Below are 15582 nucleotides of genomic sequence, written 5' to 3'. Positions count from 1 at the left end.
TTTACAAATGAAAGGGAGAAAAAAAACAAACATAGGGAGAAGAGAAAAGTTGATAATCATGTGAAAGAGAGAGTCATACAAGCTAAAATAAGCAAACTTTGTTTTATTCCTCTTTATTTTATTTTTTTCCTTTTTTCTCACTATCTCTTTTTCATCTTTTTTTTTTCTTTTGTTCTTCTTCCTTTATTCATTTGTGATTTTAAACCTTTAAAAAAAAATTATGCTTCTTTTTGGAATGAATATAGGGTTTATAAAAAGGAGAAATCAACCTTGGGTTTCAGTTAAAAGCAAAGGAAGAGAGCGTGTGGGATGCTAAAGATTTCATAAAAACAAACCATTTCCAAAGTTTTCACCTTTTCTATTCTTCTTCATGTGTTGAATATTATAGTTAACTATTTATGTTATAGAAAAAGACATTCCAAAGGAATTTTTCATATGAAATCACTTTATTCTAAAATTAACAGTTTTCTTTCTTTTTTTTTCTCAAAATTCTGTATGTCATACGACTTTATCAACCATATTAGTTATATTTCAACGCAAATTTAAGTGAAATTATGACATAAACTGATTTGATATATACTTCATGTCCAAAAAGATGTTGAGAACAAAATAAAAGAATTATATATCATTCCATTAATTATGTAAATCGAAAATTTTATTTATTCAAATTTTACTGATTTTAGGGAGAAAGAAAATATATAAAAAAGGAGGAGTAAAAAGATAAAATAAAAAAGGTGGAATGTTGTAGACTAAGAAAAGAACAATAAAAATGGTTTAAAAACAAAAATAAAGGATTTACTTTTCTCCTCCAAAGAAAACAAAAGAGTGCAAAGAAAGAAAGAAAAAAAGAAAGCCTTATTTACCATTTACCACTTTTGTTTGTTTTTTTTTCAATTTCTTTTTCTTTATCCCTTTGCTTTTCTTCTTCTCCTTTCTTAACCTAAGTTCCTCTAGCCCCCCCATGTCCACACAAACACTTCCTCCTCTCTCCTCTCTCTCTCTCTCTCACACATACACACACACTCAAGTGTCATTTTCTCACATATACTTCACACAAAAGAAACAACCATTCACTACATACTACCTTGTCATTGATTTTTCTCTCTCTATATCTCTCTCAAAAATCTTTGCAAAATCTGCTTAACCTCAAACAATTGAAACAACATTCTCAACCAAATCCCAGAAATCTCTTCCTCAAATCCTCCATACCCTTTTCTTTTTCCTCCCTTACTCCCAATAATTTTTTTAAGGAGAGCTTTCTCTTTTTTTTGTTATCTTCTTTGTCTTAAAGAACAAGAACTAGGGTTCATCATCACCGACTGAAGAATCTCTCTTCAAGAAGAAGAAAGAATAAGTTATATATATATATATAAAGGTCTCTTTCCATGGAGCTGTTTCCTGCTCAGCCCGATTTATCTTTACAGATAAGTCCTCCGAACAGCAAACCATCATCAACATGGCAGAGAAGAAGATCAACAACGGATCAAGAAGATCATGAGGAACTCGATTTAGGGTTTTGGAGAAGAGCTCTCGATTCAAGAACGTCTTCTCTCGTCTCTAATTCAAGCTCAAAGCCAACCAATCACCCATTCCAAGACCTCTCGCTCTCTAACAACTCTCATCATCATCAACAACAACAAAACCATCATCATCATCATCAGCCTCACCTTCTCCCTAATTGCAACGGCTCTAACATCTTGTCCTCTTTCCAGTTTCCGACACAACAGCATCAACAACAACAACAACACTTACAAGGGTTTCTTGCTCACGACCTTAATACTCACTTAAGACCAATCAGAGGAATCCCACTTTACCACAACCCTCCTCCTCCTCAACATCAACATCACCGTCCGCCGCCGCCATGCTTCCCTTTCGATCCGTCGTCTTTAATTCCCTCTTCTTCACCGTCTCTCACCGGAAACAACAATAGCTTTAATACTAGTAACGTTAGTAACTCCGGTTTGATTACAAACCCTAATTACCACAATCATCACCACAACCATCACCAGACTCTGAACAGAGCGAGATTCATGCCAAGATTCCCGGCTAAGCGAAGCATGAGAGCTCCTCGGATGCGATGGACCACCACTCTCCATGCCCGGTTCGTTCACGCCGTTGAGTTACTCGGTGGCCATGAAAGTATGTTCCTTTATTTTTACCTTAAAGCTAAGCTTATCTCTTTTTTTCTAATTCCCATTTCTTAATTAATTACCATTTTCAAGAATGTTTAATGAGTTCTTGATTTATTCACTTGTTAATTAGGAGCTACGCCTAAATCAGTTCTTGAGCTCATGGATGTCAAAGATCTTACTTTGGCTCATGTTAAATCCCATTTACAGGTACACTAATTAAACATTATAGATGGTATAATATCTCTGATTCATCTCATATACTTTAGTTGGGAAATGCAAAAAAATACAAAAGTTATGAAGAAATGTATAATTAGTTAATAATAATGTAATAATCTTCTCGGGTATCGATGCATTTGACTCGGTGACTTCCTTAAATCAGAGTTCCACTCGAGTCAGAACAGATCGAATCTTGTTTTCTTCTGATCCTTCCTTTTTTATTCTTATCTTAATTAAATCCAATTTTGCCCACCAATAATGCAACCCTTTGCTTGAGTTAAGACAAAAGAAAAATTCATATAAACATTCCATACATATTTAATAAATATTTATAAATAAAAATTCATGATAGAAGATATATAGACAGTCTATAGAAAATTTTCTCCTTGGAAGAATAAACTTGTCCTGTTACAAGTAAACCAAAAATTACTCAATATTACTATTACTGACACACATAGAATAAAAAAGTTAGAGAGAGAAATTGAGAGTGATGGAGAAATTTACGTAAGTGTGATTGTGCTAATTATCAATAAAATCATTAGTAGTACTTGTGGTTTTCATTATTTTCCATTTTTTCTTGGGTTATACACCAAAATTTTAGATGTTGGTTTTGTACATATATAATCATCATATGGTTTTATATGTTTTATAACTCACAAGTCTAGTTTCTTATTAGGGACAATTTCTTAGGACAGTCTTAATAGGGATAGATTCTTAGTAAATATGAATATATAGGTAGGAAAATAATAATAATTTTAATAATAATGGAAAAATAGAAAAATCAGAAAGGGATAGAGTACAAGAAACACCATCATTTCTCAATGATGAAATGGTTTTGGTCCTTACACACAGTCACGGTGAGAGAGAAGACAAGGTTTTATTTAACTTAACCATGGTTCCACCTCTCCATATGTTTAATGGGCTCTAGGGTTTAACCATGGTTAGACACATAAATTCATGCATGGGTACATGAAAATCGCAAACTTCATTAATAATGTCAATTAATGCTTCTGTGTCCGAACAGTTCTATATATCTTATTTTTTCAATCTTTTTGATTTATTTAACTTCTATGCACATTCATAAAACTATAGAATATAATTTTATGCATATTTTGAAAATTGGTTGGTACTATTCAACTGTGTCGGAAGACAACAGTACATTGGTCTCCTTACTTTGGTCTCTTCTTCTTTTACCATATTATTTCGATACATGCATCAATATAATTAAGAGTTTTTTGCTTTTTGAATTACTAATCGAAATTTTTAATATTGTACATGCGTTTTCTTAATTTTGATGTACAATTTTTTATAAATAATACCAGATGTACAGAACAGTGAAGACAACCGACAAAGCAGCAGCTTCGTCAGGTTAGTGTTAGAGAACTATAATTTAAGATTCTTTTGCTGTGAACTATTCGATATGGTTTTAATAATTAGATTGTGTGATTCTAATAGTCGAAACCCTAATTGTTTGTTTTCTTCTATATGTTATAATTTTAGGACAATCTGATGTTTACGAGAATGGTTCGTCGGGAGATAATAACTCAGACGATTGGATGTTCGATATGAATCGAAAATCTAGAGATAGCGAGGAAATGACGAATCCGACGACAGAGAAATCAAATGGTCTATGGACCAATTCTTCCGGGTACGTACATACACATTGATGCCTCTTTGTAACGTAAAATCACGCTCAAGAGCATGTGCATGCTTCTATAAATATATAATATGAGTGTAGTTAAGAATTGGGTTTAGGTTTATGTTTCTGCTTTGTAGTCATGTTTTGTCTCTTTCTCAGCCACAAAACCCAACTGAATAGCGTTGAGACAAAAACACATGATGGGTTAATCATCATGTGTTGTTCTCTAACTCACTCCACAGTCACAAGAACACACACATATGTATATATTTTAATCATTACAAATCTAGTTTATTTGTTTTCAAATTAATTCGAGAAACTAAAGCTCTTTTTAGAATGGTTAATTAAACACACATGAACAAATGGGCAAACACATGGGCTGGAGGAAAAGATTGATTTCTCAACTTTATACTAAAAATAAAGTAAGATATATATGTCAGAATATAATATCGCAATGTTCTAAATTTTTGCTTACGTTAAACGAACAGCCATGGCAGTCGACAGAGATAAAAACAACTTTGTTATTACCAAAAGAAAAACACTTTTGTTTTCTTTCGTCTTGTAATTTCTTATCTTCCTTTTTCACTTTCTTCCTCCTTTTGTTTTTGTTTTTTTTTTTCTATTCATTTCTCTAAAGCGAATATAGCTCTCTCTCATATATATAACAAGCTTTTGGGTTTTTTTTTGCAGAGAAGCACGTTTGCATGGGAAGCTAATCGATAATGTTGCAGAAATTATGCTACCTTCTGAGGTACGATACATCTCTTTCTGCAAAAATATAACTATTATTGTATACGCAAAATTTGTGTTAAGTGTGTATAGTATCAATTTATCTTATGCATTGTCGATTTCTTTTCATTGCAAAGTCACCCGTAAACCTAAAAAGGGGTGCCACAAAAAGGGCTTTCATTAAAGCTTGCTTTAGGAATTTTCAAAAAGGAAAAATGGGTATTTTCGCTATTTAGACATTTATTAGGAAAAAAAATAAAGAAAAACCTAACCATATTGACATTGACCATGGTGAGCTTTTTTGTTTTGTTTTGACCTTTTGACACACATATATTGTGACTTGTGAAAGCTTATGCCTTGAGGTACGGTTATCTAAGTTTGTCTTATAGGCTAATATGGGCAAAAGCAAAAACCACGGCAGCTTCCGTTGAACAATAAGAAAGTATAAGATGTCTGTAATTGTGTCAATGTCAAAGACTAGTCCTTAGGACAATAAATAGGGTAAGTTAGATCTTTGAACTAATTTCTTGATTATGGAAGATAGAACAATTAACTTTAATCCCTAGTGAAATGTTAAGATTATTTTTACTTAGTTTTGCATGAGTTTCTGCACTTTATAAACTAATGATCAATTATTTACCCTCACATGTTGAATACATATTTAAAATAGCAAAGCATTAGTATAAATTTTTGCTAATTGTGATTAATGGTTTTATTTTTATTTTAATTTGAACAGAAGGAAATAGATGGGAAGTGTTCAAGTTATGAGAGGATATCATCAGAAGAGATGAGCTCATCAAGCATCTCGGGAACAAGTCCATTCAAGCCAAATCTTGAGTTTACTTTGGGTCGTTCTCACTAAAATTTCTTGTGTAGCTAGCTAGTAATTAATTAGTATCAGTTAATTAACTTCTATTTTGGCTAATGCTAGTTCGATATTCATATCAATTCAATAAGTTTTTTTCTTAAAAGCTTATTAAAATCACACTGTCCTCTTGAAAGGTTGACAAACACTGTTCTTTTTCCTTCTCTATTGAGAAGAGCTATGAAATAATCAACTACTAGAGGCACACCAATAAATGTTTTGTTTCTTTCGTTAAACTTTGTTTCCTTTTTCTATTTTACAATTCCGATAATAATGATATATAAAGAATAATAATAGAGAAAAAAGGAAAAGACATAAAAGAGAAAAAGTAGAAAAAAGTAAAGAGAGAAAAAGGTTTAAAAGAAGGACAAAAGAGGACATGAATGAAAGAAAGCAAATAAATTAAAGGAGAATGAGTAAAGTTGTAAGGAGAATATATCTATGATTTTTCTACATATAAATGTTAATTTGCTTTGCAAACGAAAATAAAAATGAACATGAATGTTTTGGTTGATATATGATTAATTAGTGATTACCTTTATGATTGGCCTTCAGGTTTTTTTTAGAGTGGGTATAAAAGCATATGAACTGTCTATCACCATAAGCTTTTCGAAAAGATGATTAACTTATACAATAAAGCAAAGAATATCTCTTTATTCTCGTAAAAAGAAAAGGGAAATATATCTTTGTATATATGTTTTTAGGTCCAAAGTATTATTAATTTTGGGACTTTTGTTCTTGAAATATATCGTAGGGGAAAAGTAAAAGACATAAAGGAGAGAAAAAAAATATAGAATAATGCGAATGTATAAGGTAGATTCCCACCAAAGAATGTTTAGTTCATTGCTTTCACTTAGGATTTTGCTGTTTCCTTAGTCGTCAACACTCGACCACACATACTTATACTAGGCATGCATGATGAGATGCTATCCATCCGACAGACTAGAATAACCAATACAATAAAGTTAAGTACATATAGAGATAAATTAGTTTAGATCAGATGAATGGTTACGTTGAATAGTTTTTTTTTAGGTTTAGCCAATGTGATACTATAGACTATAATAAAGTCATTATCAAGTTGATGACACAGCCGAGTGAATTAGTAATCACGGGAAGTATCAAGTGAACCAGATTAGAACCTAAATTAGAATTATAATCATTATCAAGGGTATAGAGATATAGCTGTGTGTATGACCTTAACGAGGTAGATGAACTAGCTTGTTAAGTTTGGTGAGCTTATCATCATGATCTCAACGTATTTGGATGAACTGATTGAATAATTTACCTATTTGTACTGAGTGGATTGATTATCTCAAACCCGAACGAAGTAGACTGATAAAACATCTAAACTAGACAACAACGGAACTAATTAGTAGACTGATGAGTGATGATCATGATATGTATGTGAAATGGACAACAATGGACACATGACAACGCCGAGTCCAATACAATGGAACATGATAACAAATATGTGGGGAACTACCATTATAACTAAATATATATATATAAACTAAATCGTAACGTGACCAAAACAAACTCTAGTTCTTATATATACGGTTCATTAATCAGTGTCTACCAATATATTTTATTAAAAGATTTTCTCATAAACCAAATAATAGATTGAAAAACTTATCCATTTTCACGACGGCCATAACTAGTTTAATTTGCCACACCCTCTAATATGGAACTGAAAAAAAGAAAAACATATTCTAGAAGTCCTCCAAATATTAAATCAATGTTTGATATCAAAATGGATCTATTTATCAATATAAACTTATATATATAAATCAAAATGATAAAAATTATAAGAATTTGACAATAGAAGGTATGGTTGTCTTCACATTGTATGGGTTGTCGCATTTGACAATTGAAACACGGCCTTGTGTCATTGTCATGTCACGTGCAACGTGAAACATCCCAAAACATTTATATATATTTTAAAAACTTTTCTTTCAAGTTTTTTTTTTTTGAAAGCAAAACGGAATATAAAAGCCATGCAAAAAGGTAGTAATCATTCACCAATAATTGCAACATACACCCACCCACTCATCCCAACTATTAAATGCTATATAGCTATCACATACTAGTTTGCAAACAAAAATAAATAAATACTATTTCATCATACCCCTACAATGTAAATCTAGCTAGTAAACAAGGTTTAGAAACTAAAATTTATCTAAAATAGATCTTATTATCAATCGCAAAGTTTGATTAGTTTCTTTTCTTACATGTTTATACAAGTTCAAAGTTGTTGGTGCATGTTATATATTGCTATGTTGATGATATGGATGAATGATATTGTGATAACATGTGTAATTCCATAAGCTATCACATTGAGAGGGGATGGCACAAGTTAGTAGATCCATACGAATCAGAAGGAGAATTATGAGAAAAAAGAGAACAATTGGTCTTTACTCACTCTCTCTAGCTAAAAAAGTCTTTCATCTGTCCTTTCTCCTCCTTGGGCTACCACAAATTTTATTGACTTTCTCCTCTTAAATTATTACTACTTTAATCATACAAAATTATTGTAAAACAACAAAAGTTTGAAATTGTACTTTTGAGAGAGCAAACATAAAATAGAAAGTTTCCAATTTACATTTAGAAACTCAATCACTATAGCATTATTGCCTAAATATCCAAATCTCATCTTCCTTTAATCATATATACGTAGATATATAAAACCACATTAACGTAGATGTAAGTAACTGTTACATGAGCTACTATTCATTTATAAATATAATTTCATATTATTACTAACCCATGCACTAAGAAAAACATTATCATATATATGTCACACTCTCTATCATATATATGGGAGTATAAGATATTTTTTTGGTTATTATTATATATAAAATTAGTGTAGGTCGCGCATCTGTCACACTCTCTGTCTTTTTTATATCTCAATCTCTGTGCGAATGAAGGCAAAAGACTGAAACACTGGTCGATAGTAGTATTTACTGTCTGTACGTACGAACAGAGGTAGAGAGGAAGAAGAAAGAGCACGAAGTCCACTAGAATGTTCAACAAAAAAGCATAAAATAATTATTAAACCATCATTACATTATCATTTCCCCATTCAAAAAACTTTGTCGTACGAAGAAGAAAGAACTCTCTCTCGTCGACGTGTCGTGATCTCAACGACACGATAGTTTTGTTGGGAGACTCTGTCTGCTGCTCTGCAAGCCGTCAGATTGATTGGTTAAATTGCCAAATGTTGCAAAGATGTTACTGATCAACAAGAGAAAGTGACCAGTAAAAGTTAGACGCTCCTCCTTGTTTTCACCCTTTTTTTCTTTTAACAAATTCCAAAAAATTACAAGTCCATTAACAAAAAGAGATTAAACAATGAGTTTGCATTACGAAAACGTTGTACCTAGCTAGCTACATGTACATATATAGTCAACATACATGCAATGCATGCATACGGCAGTGACAATGAAATTGAATGTAAAGAAATAAAAGGTAAAAAGAAAACAAAAAGGAAAGTGAAAAGAGAGAGAGAGCAAGTAATTGTAATTCATGAAGTTTTTGCAGTGTTTAAAAGTTGAGTAGCTCGAGGAACTTTTTTTTTGCATGGGGAGAAGATAAAAGGTTTCATGAAACTATGGTGTATACATACATATTGAAATATAAATAATAAATACAATAATGTCAATTCAATTTTTTGTAATAATATTTTTGACATATAGAGACAGTGTTTATGTAATTAATGTGATGATAAATTTAGGTAGCATTTTTTAATGAAGTAGAAAAAAAAAAGAAAACGAAGAGAACAGAAAAAAAAATTGAGAAAGACAAAAAAAGAAAAAAAAAAAGAAGATATATATTCTCTAAGAGAGGACAACGGATAATAAGGCGAAATTCTCGCGGGAACCAACGCCTCCCTTCTTTCTTTATATATACAGCCAAATTTTTTTATTTTTTATTTATTTATATTTTATATACAGCCAAATTACATACCTACAAAAATACACTCTAATAAGTCATAATACATATACATACATTATTCACCTAAATACTGTATATATATTTTATTAAAACATACATTATACATTTCTCTTATTTATATGTGTCTCAGATTTTAGACTACAAAAATGTTTTTGGTTTGAAAATTTGAAAAATGCCTACACAGTTTTTTTTAAAAAGGTTTAATTAATTTACATCTAAGGAGAGATAGAGAATGTTACTGATCATCCATATTTGAAAAGAAAGATTAGTCAGTTTTTTTATATATATAAAAAAATCAGTAAAAAGGAAAATTACGTATTATACATATTCACCTAACACATAATTTGATCAGGTTTTATTTTATTGAAATATTATGAGATAAAATCCGAATACCATATTGATTTATTTTGAACTATTAAGAGATTTTGGATTTAGATTCTTTTATATACTCTCAGACCATATGTATTACTTAGTTAAGAATGTTTTCAACTTCATATTCATATTATTGTTTAAGAAAGAAAAAAAAAGAGTCAAAAGGACCAGAAAAAGAAGAAGAGAGAAGTGTTGTGAAAATGTCAGACGGTGGCGAAAGAAGTGACGTGTCAAAGGCATATGGTCAAAATAAAACTTAAAATTTTACTGTCACGAGAGTACCACTTTGGTGAGGGACCAATCAACACCCTACCTCTTTCACAGTCCTGTCACTATATCACTTTTTCCCTTCTTTTTTCTCACACAGACAAAAATTCCTATATCATACATAAAGAATTGTCAATTTGTTGGAAACAAACAAATCGAATGGTCAATTTTTCATATTAATCAATGTTCTTTTCTTTTGTACCATTCTTTCATTTTGGTTTTTAGAAAAAAAAAAAAACACAAAAAACAGTACTATTATTTGATGAACTTGTTTCAATAATTATCGTTGAAGGCCTTCATATCATACCCATGGCTCAGGCCCAGTCCAGATCCAAACAAAGATCGACCATTAACATTACTAAAAATAATCGCCGCTGCCGGGGATCGAACCCGGGTCACCCGCGTGACAGGCGGGAATACTTACCACTATACTACAACGACCTTTTACTTGTTGTGGATATACATAATTTATATTCCATCTTTTTAGTTCGTAACTTCCTCTCTAATTTGTTTGGTTTCCCTACTGTGGATATGTTGCTCACTTGCTCTCATTGTCTCATGGAGTCTGGACTCTGATTCCCCATATCACATAGAGGGCAATACTTGGGTCACTAGCTTATAGAGCATTATTGGGCTTGGATCTACACAAAAGTCCAGTTGAACGTAGATGAGGTTGTTGATGAGTGGCCTGACATCTTCAATCTTATAAAGGCTCTCATACTTGCCGTGTTAAGGAAGACGCAATGGAGGATGACATGGTCCCCTCTCCTACGAAGCCTCTTGACTAATGCAAAAGTTGGGCCCAAAGTCAATAAAATACCACAGTTGCCCATTAAATATAGCTTAGGTAACAATCTCACAAAACAAAGAAATTAAGAATGCTGTACTTTTGGGTGAACAACTCAGATCAGGTTCTATACTTCCATGTTGGTGCCACAAACAAAGAGAGATCTCCCAAACTGACCATTTCATCTACTCCACAGAAACAGGTCTTGTTCTCATCAACAGGGGCCAAGCTTCTCTTTATTGGAGTCGAGCAGTAGCCGGTGTCTCCATCCAGAACATCCCCAGTGTTACAAGAATCCTTTCGTCTACAAGTTATTCTTTATCGTTCAGTAACAAGTTTTCAAATTTGCAATGACCACTAAAGCTAAAGTCACACGGTACATATATAATAAGCTACCAAAATAATGGCGAAGACAAGATTCACGTGATAGACTCGACGACTTCCACAACAATGTTTGCAGCTAAATAACAAAGACCCAAACGACATCACTGTCTTATATAACACGATTGTTTACGACAGAAAAGTCGACACATTAAAGCTCTCCTCTACCCACGACCACAACCCAAAACCAAAAGTCTAAAATTAGAAAAAGTCAAAAGGAGAACCACAAAGGCGGGTAGGATTTTATATAAAGCAGCTTCCTTTTGATATTCGTCATCATCCTCTTTTATACTTACAACCCACCTGCACCACCACCTTCATGGTCTCCGTTGCTACTTCCAGGAACCACGTTCTTCGCCTTTGGCTGAAGTCAAACCAGAAAAAAAGAAACATTTTTGTTGAGCATATTTGCTTGTCAACATTGTTAACCTGCGATTCACGAACACTCTACTTCTAACTTGCCTGGTTTTGAAGCGTTGTTATGGTGGACCTAAGAAGATCATCTCCTACAATCTCCCTCAGTTTCCACACAAAATCTGCTCTCGTCATCTTCTTTTCCTGCAGAACAGATCACTTTTCAATATAAAAATTATCCAAATCATATATACATATAAAACTCTCAGAACCAGTTTTTTTTCTCTTTCTATACCCTCAGTTGTTGATAGTCAGCATTGATCAACGACATGTCCTTCTCTGCAACCCTATGTGAGATTGCGGCAAATAGAGTAGGAAAAGGCATCCACGGAGATTTCGGCTTAGTGCTTGAACCAACACTGTTTGCGCTCCCTGAACCTCCTGCTCCCTGTTTTTAAAACACACAACAACAATTATAGTTTGTTAAATCCCTCTCTTTAAAATTATCATACGAAGTAAAACTAAGTAATCAAACTCACGTTTGTCTCTAACTGCGGAAGAGGATCCTTAGGTCCTTCCAAAGTGACCCCCGAGTTATCACGCTTAGCAATCAAATTCCCTGCAGAAACCAGTGTATGTCATCGACTTCTTATACTACATAAAACAGAATTTGATGGATTGAAATACCCATTAAGGCGTGAGTGAGTATCTCATCCGACCCCCGGATGATGAATCAGAGACGTGTCTCTTTAAACCCAAATTTGTTACAACACCGGAGGTCGTAAGGTTTACCACACATGGATCCTTTTTTCTAAATTTATCAGTTGAGACCTGAGCTTCAGCCAGATCTCTAAGCTGTGTCCCTTTCAATGCGTCATCAGCTGATTTGAATGGGGGAAAATTATATGTGAGGAACAAAAAAGAACAAACTAATCACCTTCAGCATTGGGTGGGACAGACAGCTTGAACCTAACAACAAACTCCGGGAAGATATGGGTGTTCATATTGATGAACCAGACTATGTAGTTCTTCGGGTTCTCCACATCATCAACTCCATTGTCGTATTCTTCTCCACCAGAAAAGAACTGCGCTTTATCACCACGAAGATGCTCCATATTCCCCATTATTACACGGCATAAAACCATGTAGCGTACTCCATTTTCGTCAACATCACAATATCTAGCACTGCAAACAAGTTCACAGTTAGTTCTAAACCGCCTAAGTACCTATAGCAGAGAGGAAGTTAAAATATATGATCTAAACATGGAAAACAAATGAAGAAAATTCATGACAGAGCAAAACAATACCTGAAATAAGGGCAGTCTGCAGCAGTTAAATGGATCCCAACACCATAGACAGATTTTCTAATAAATGCTCCACCAACTCCAAGTCCTTGCATCATAACTGCTGATAGAACTTCTCTCTTTGCAGGAAGCCAGGCATACCTAACGTTTGCATCCCCTCTATGTTTTTTAGTGATCTCAACCTGCTTCTGAAAAAGGGCTAGACGAGCTTCAGCAATCTCACTGGCAAAACGGCCCACATCCAGCACTGCCACATGCCCTAGCGAAGCTGTGCCTACAGCAAACATTTTTTTAACTGCATCTTTAGTGAGACCAGAGACTATAACATCAGTCTCATCCCATTTCGAAACAGCAGCTTCAACCTTGCGACTGCAGCTATCCTCAGTAGCCTCGTCATAGTGCTCATTAGAAGATTGTTGAGCAAGTGGAATATCATCCATATTATCACCAGACTCATCGCTGCACTCCTCCAAATTCAACTTTGGCGACTCGCCAGCATTAACATCAATCTCAAGGCGCAGTTTGATGTCACGTGGAGCATACTGTTGTTGATCTTTCCCACAGTTATGATGGCGACAATTAGTCGTTTCATCACTCTCATAAATTTCAGGGAAAAAGCATTTGCCTCCAACATCAATCCATGCAAGTGGGGTTTTTCCCCCTGTTTCCAAGTCTAGTCTATGCATATGCAAGAAGTCCAAAATAAAACTGTGACCACACAACTCAAACTCAATAGCGGCTCTCTTTTCTTCTAATTCATTTCTGATAGAGCAGATAATATCCTCAGGCAAATCATTCCATTCACCATTCTCAAAGATCATAACACGTTTCGCAACTCCCGTCTTCTTAAAATACGAATAGTATCTGACCAGTGACTTCCCAGAGCGATTCTCATAAGCATTAAGCTTGTTTTCACCTTCCAATTTCCTTCTTTTGTCAGGAATCCCATTCGGTGGGGGCACATGTTGCAGCTTAGAACACGGTTTTACTCCAGTAGTAGTAACATACGCAGCATAGCTTGCTGCGTGCTTCCTTTTCTTTCCGAATCCATCTTGAACCCTACTATCCAATACCTTGGCGATCTTTGCTTCCATTTCTATATATTAACAATACTAAACCTATAACCTTGAAAGAAAAAGTCAACTGTTTAACTTCTAAGTAACTCCCTAGCAGTCCTAAAGATAGAGTCTTGCCGACAGCATTAGATAGCACTGCACAAAAGAAATGGAAATGCTTGAGATAATTAAACAAATTAATTACAATTCATAAGGAAGCAAATAGAGTCAAACAAAAACTACCGTCCAAAATAAACAAATTAATGAACAGTCTTTCATTACTCTCTTGTCGTGATTTTGTATTACAAAGAGCATAGAGATCCATTACAATACAAAGCCAGACAATTAACAAACAAGGAAGTAAACAATATTTACATGTAAACACAGAAACAAAACAAAGTAAACACAGCTATAGAAGCTTAAAACTCACCCAACTGTAACAGTTAAAGCCTGATAGATACATGTGTTCATCTTCTCTGTCATAAAAAATAAACACAATCAGAGAAGAAATGCCACCGTCTTAATCAGTTTATTACAGCCGCCGGCAAGATTAAAGTCCCTGCAAAAAAAAAACACAAACCAGAAATCTTAGCTTCCAATAAACCTTAAAACTCATCAATTCATTTTATAAAAATCTCAATTCAAAAAATCAACAAATCGAAACAAGTCAATCGCAGTTTCATTTCAATCAGAGACTGAAAAAAACGCAGATCGTAGCCAAAAACAACACAAACAATCCAAAAATTCAAACAAAACAACTCAGAACCATACGAATCTAAGCCGATCTACAAAAACCGACTTAAAAAAAAAAAACACATCCGGAAGAAATTAAAACCGTATGCGACGAATTAACAGAGAAACCAAAAGAGAACAAGCTTACGAACTTTGTTATCAGATCGATCGCTGAGGCAAGGGTTCTCTCTGTATAGAAAAGCAAAAGCTAAACGAGAAAATTACAGAGGAGGAGGAGAAGGATAAGATGTTTTTGCTTATAGAGAAGGAAACCCTAAACCGGCGATGACGACGAAGAAGAAACTAAATCGAAGGAGACGAGTCATTTATATATGAATCGGCGATATTGAAAATAGATAGAGGAAGAAAGAAAAAAAATCTTAAGTCGGCGGTTCCTGTTAGGTTTTTGGTTTTTTGTCTATCTTTCTACTAACCCAAAAAAAATTTTGCTTGGACGAAAAGCAAATCATGTTGGGTATTTATTAAAACGACGAAGCGGTGAGTTAGTAAACTGAAAGTCGTAATCTTATTGGGTGGTGAGATATGTTGAAGAGTCGGTCAATGCTATGAGATAGATACGGTCGAATACAATAATGGAATAATATATTATCGTGTGGAGAAATAAAGAATAAAAATAAATGTAACGCGACTTAAAAATAATAATAAAAGTATTGAAAAATTTGGGAAAAGTGTGCATTGACGGACCATGATTGATGATGGAGATTGTGAAACGATTGGGTGGAAGAAAAGCCTTTAGATAACTATGGAAAATAAAGAAATTAGTATATTTTTATTGCA

The 15582-nt window shown here is 33.6% G+C and overlaps 2 protein-coding genes and 1 non-coding gene across 4 annotated transcripts; 1 reads left to right on the top strand and 2 right to left on the bottom strand.

Moving 5' to 3' along the window:
- The first annotated feature begins 964 nt into the window (after window positions 1-964).
- On the top strand, window positions 965-5778 carry LOC17900400 (probable transcription factor KAN2). Its single transcript, XM_006307636.2, has 6 exons — window positions 965-2139; window positions 2263-2339; window positions 3671-3716; window positions 3849-3996; window positions 4678-4738; window positions 5453-5778. Exons 1-6 carry the CDS (start codon window positions 1386-1388, stop codon window positions 5576-5578), a joined length of 1212 nt encoding a protein of 403 aa, XP_006307698.1. The 5' UTR covers window positions 965-1385; the 3' UTR covers window positions 5579-5778.
- A 4762-nt stretch (window positions 5779-10540) lies between these two features.
- TRNAD-GUC lies at window positions 10541-10612 on the bottom strand. The gene has a single exon. It is a non-coding gene; the product is annotated as a tRNA-Asp (tRNA).
- Window positions 10613-11316: 704 nt separating this feature from the next.
- On the bottom strand, window positions 11317-15194 carry LOC17899010 (inactive poly [ADP-ribose] polymerase RCD1). 2 transcript variants are annotated; one of them, XM_006303880.2, is made up of 8 exons: window positions 14937-15194; window positions 14483-14611; window positions 13001-14208; window positions 12631-12878; window positions 12233-12312; window positions 11989-12141; window positions 11802-11897; window positions 11317-11703 (listed from the first exon to the last, which is right to left on the bottom strand). In XM_006303880.2, the coding sequence occupies exons 3-8, from the start codon at window positions 14089-14091 to the stop codon at window positions 11632-11634; spliced, it is 1740 nt and encodes a 579-aa protein (XP_006303942.1). In that variant the 5' UTR covers window positions 14092-14208; window positions 14483-14611; window positions 14937-15194; the 3' UTR covers window positions 11317-11631. The 2 variants fall into 2 exon arrangements, 1 of the variants encoding a protein (XP_006303942.1); XR_002832471.1 differs by lacking the exons at window positions 11317-11703; window positions 11802-11897 and having other exon boundaries at window positions 12115-12141; window positions 12233-12548.
- Window positions 15195-15582: the final 388 nt, after the last annotated feature.

This window comes from Capsella rubella, unplaced genomic scaffold (assembly GCF_000375325.1).
Source record: "Capsella rubella cultivar Monte Gargano unplaced genomic scaffold, Caprub1_0 scaffold_1, whole genome shotgun sequence".
NCBI classification, from domain to species: Eukaryota; Viridiplantae; Streptophyta; class Magnoliopsida; order Brassicales; family Brassicaceae; genus Capsella; species Capsella rubella.
Note: the sequence above shows the minus strand (reverse complement) of the source record. Positions and strands in the feature narration are given on the sequence as shown.

Bases quoted from the DNA above. Each gene is read 5' to 3' on its own strand.
- LOC17900400 (XM_006307636.2), top strand. From the start codon at position 1,386: ATGGAGCTGTTTCCTGCTCAGCCCGATTTATCTTTACAGATAAGTCCT. The intron at 2,140-2,262 runs GTATGTTCCTTT...CTTGTTAATTAG, and splicing joins GTTACTCGGTGGCCATGAAA to GAGCTACGCCTAAATCAGTT. The intron at 2,340-3,670 runs GTACACTAATTA...AAATAATACCAG, and splicing joins ATGTTAAATCCCATTTACAG to ATGTACAGAACAGTGAAGAC.
- LOC17899010 (XM_006303880.2), bottom strand. From the start codon at position 14,091: ATGGAAGCAAAGATCGCCAAGGTATTGGATAGTAGGGTTCAAGATGGA. The intron at 11,898-11,988 runs GTATAGAAAGAG...TCTGTTCTGCAG, and splicing joins CTGACTATCAACAACTGAGG to GAAAAGAAGATGACGAGAGC. The intron at 11,704-11,801 runs GCAAGTTAGAAG...GTTTGACTTCAG, and splicing joins TAACAACGCTTCAAAACCAG to CCAAAGGCGAAGAACGTGGT.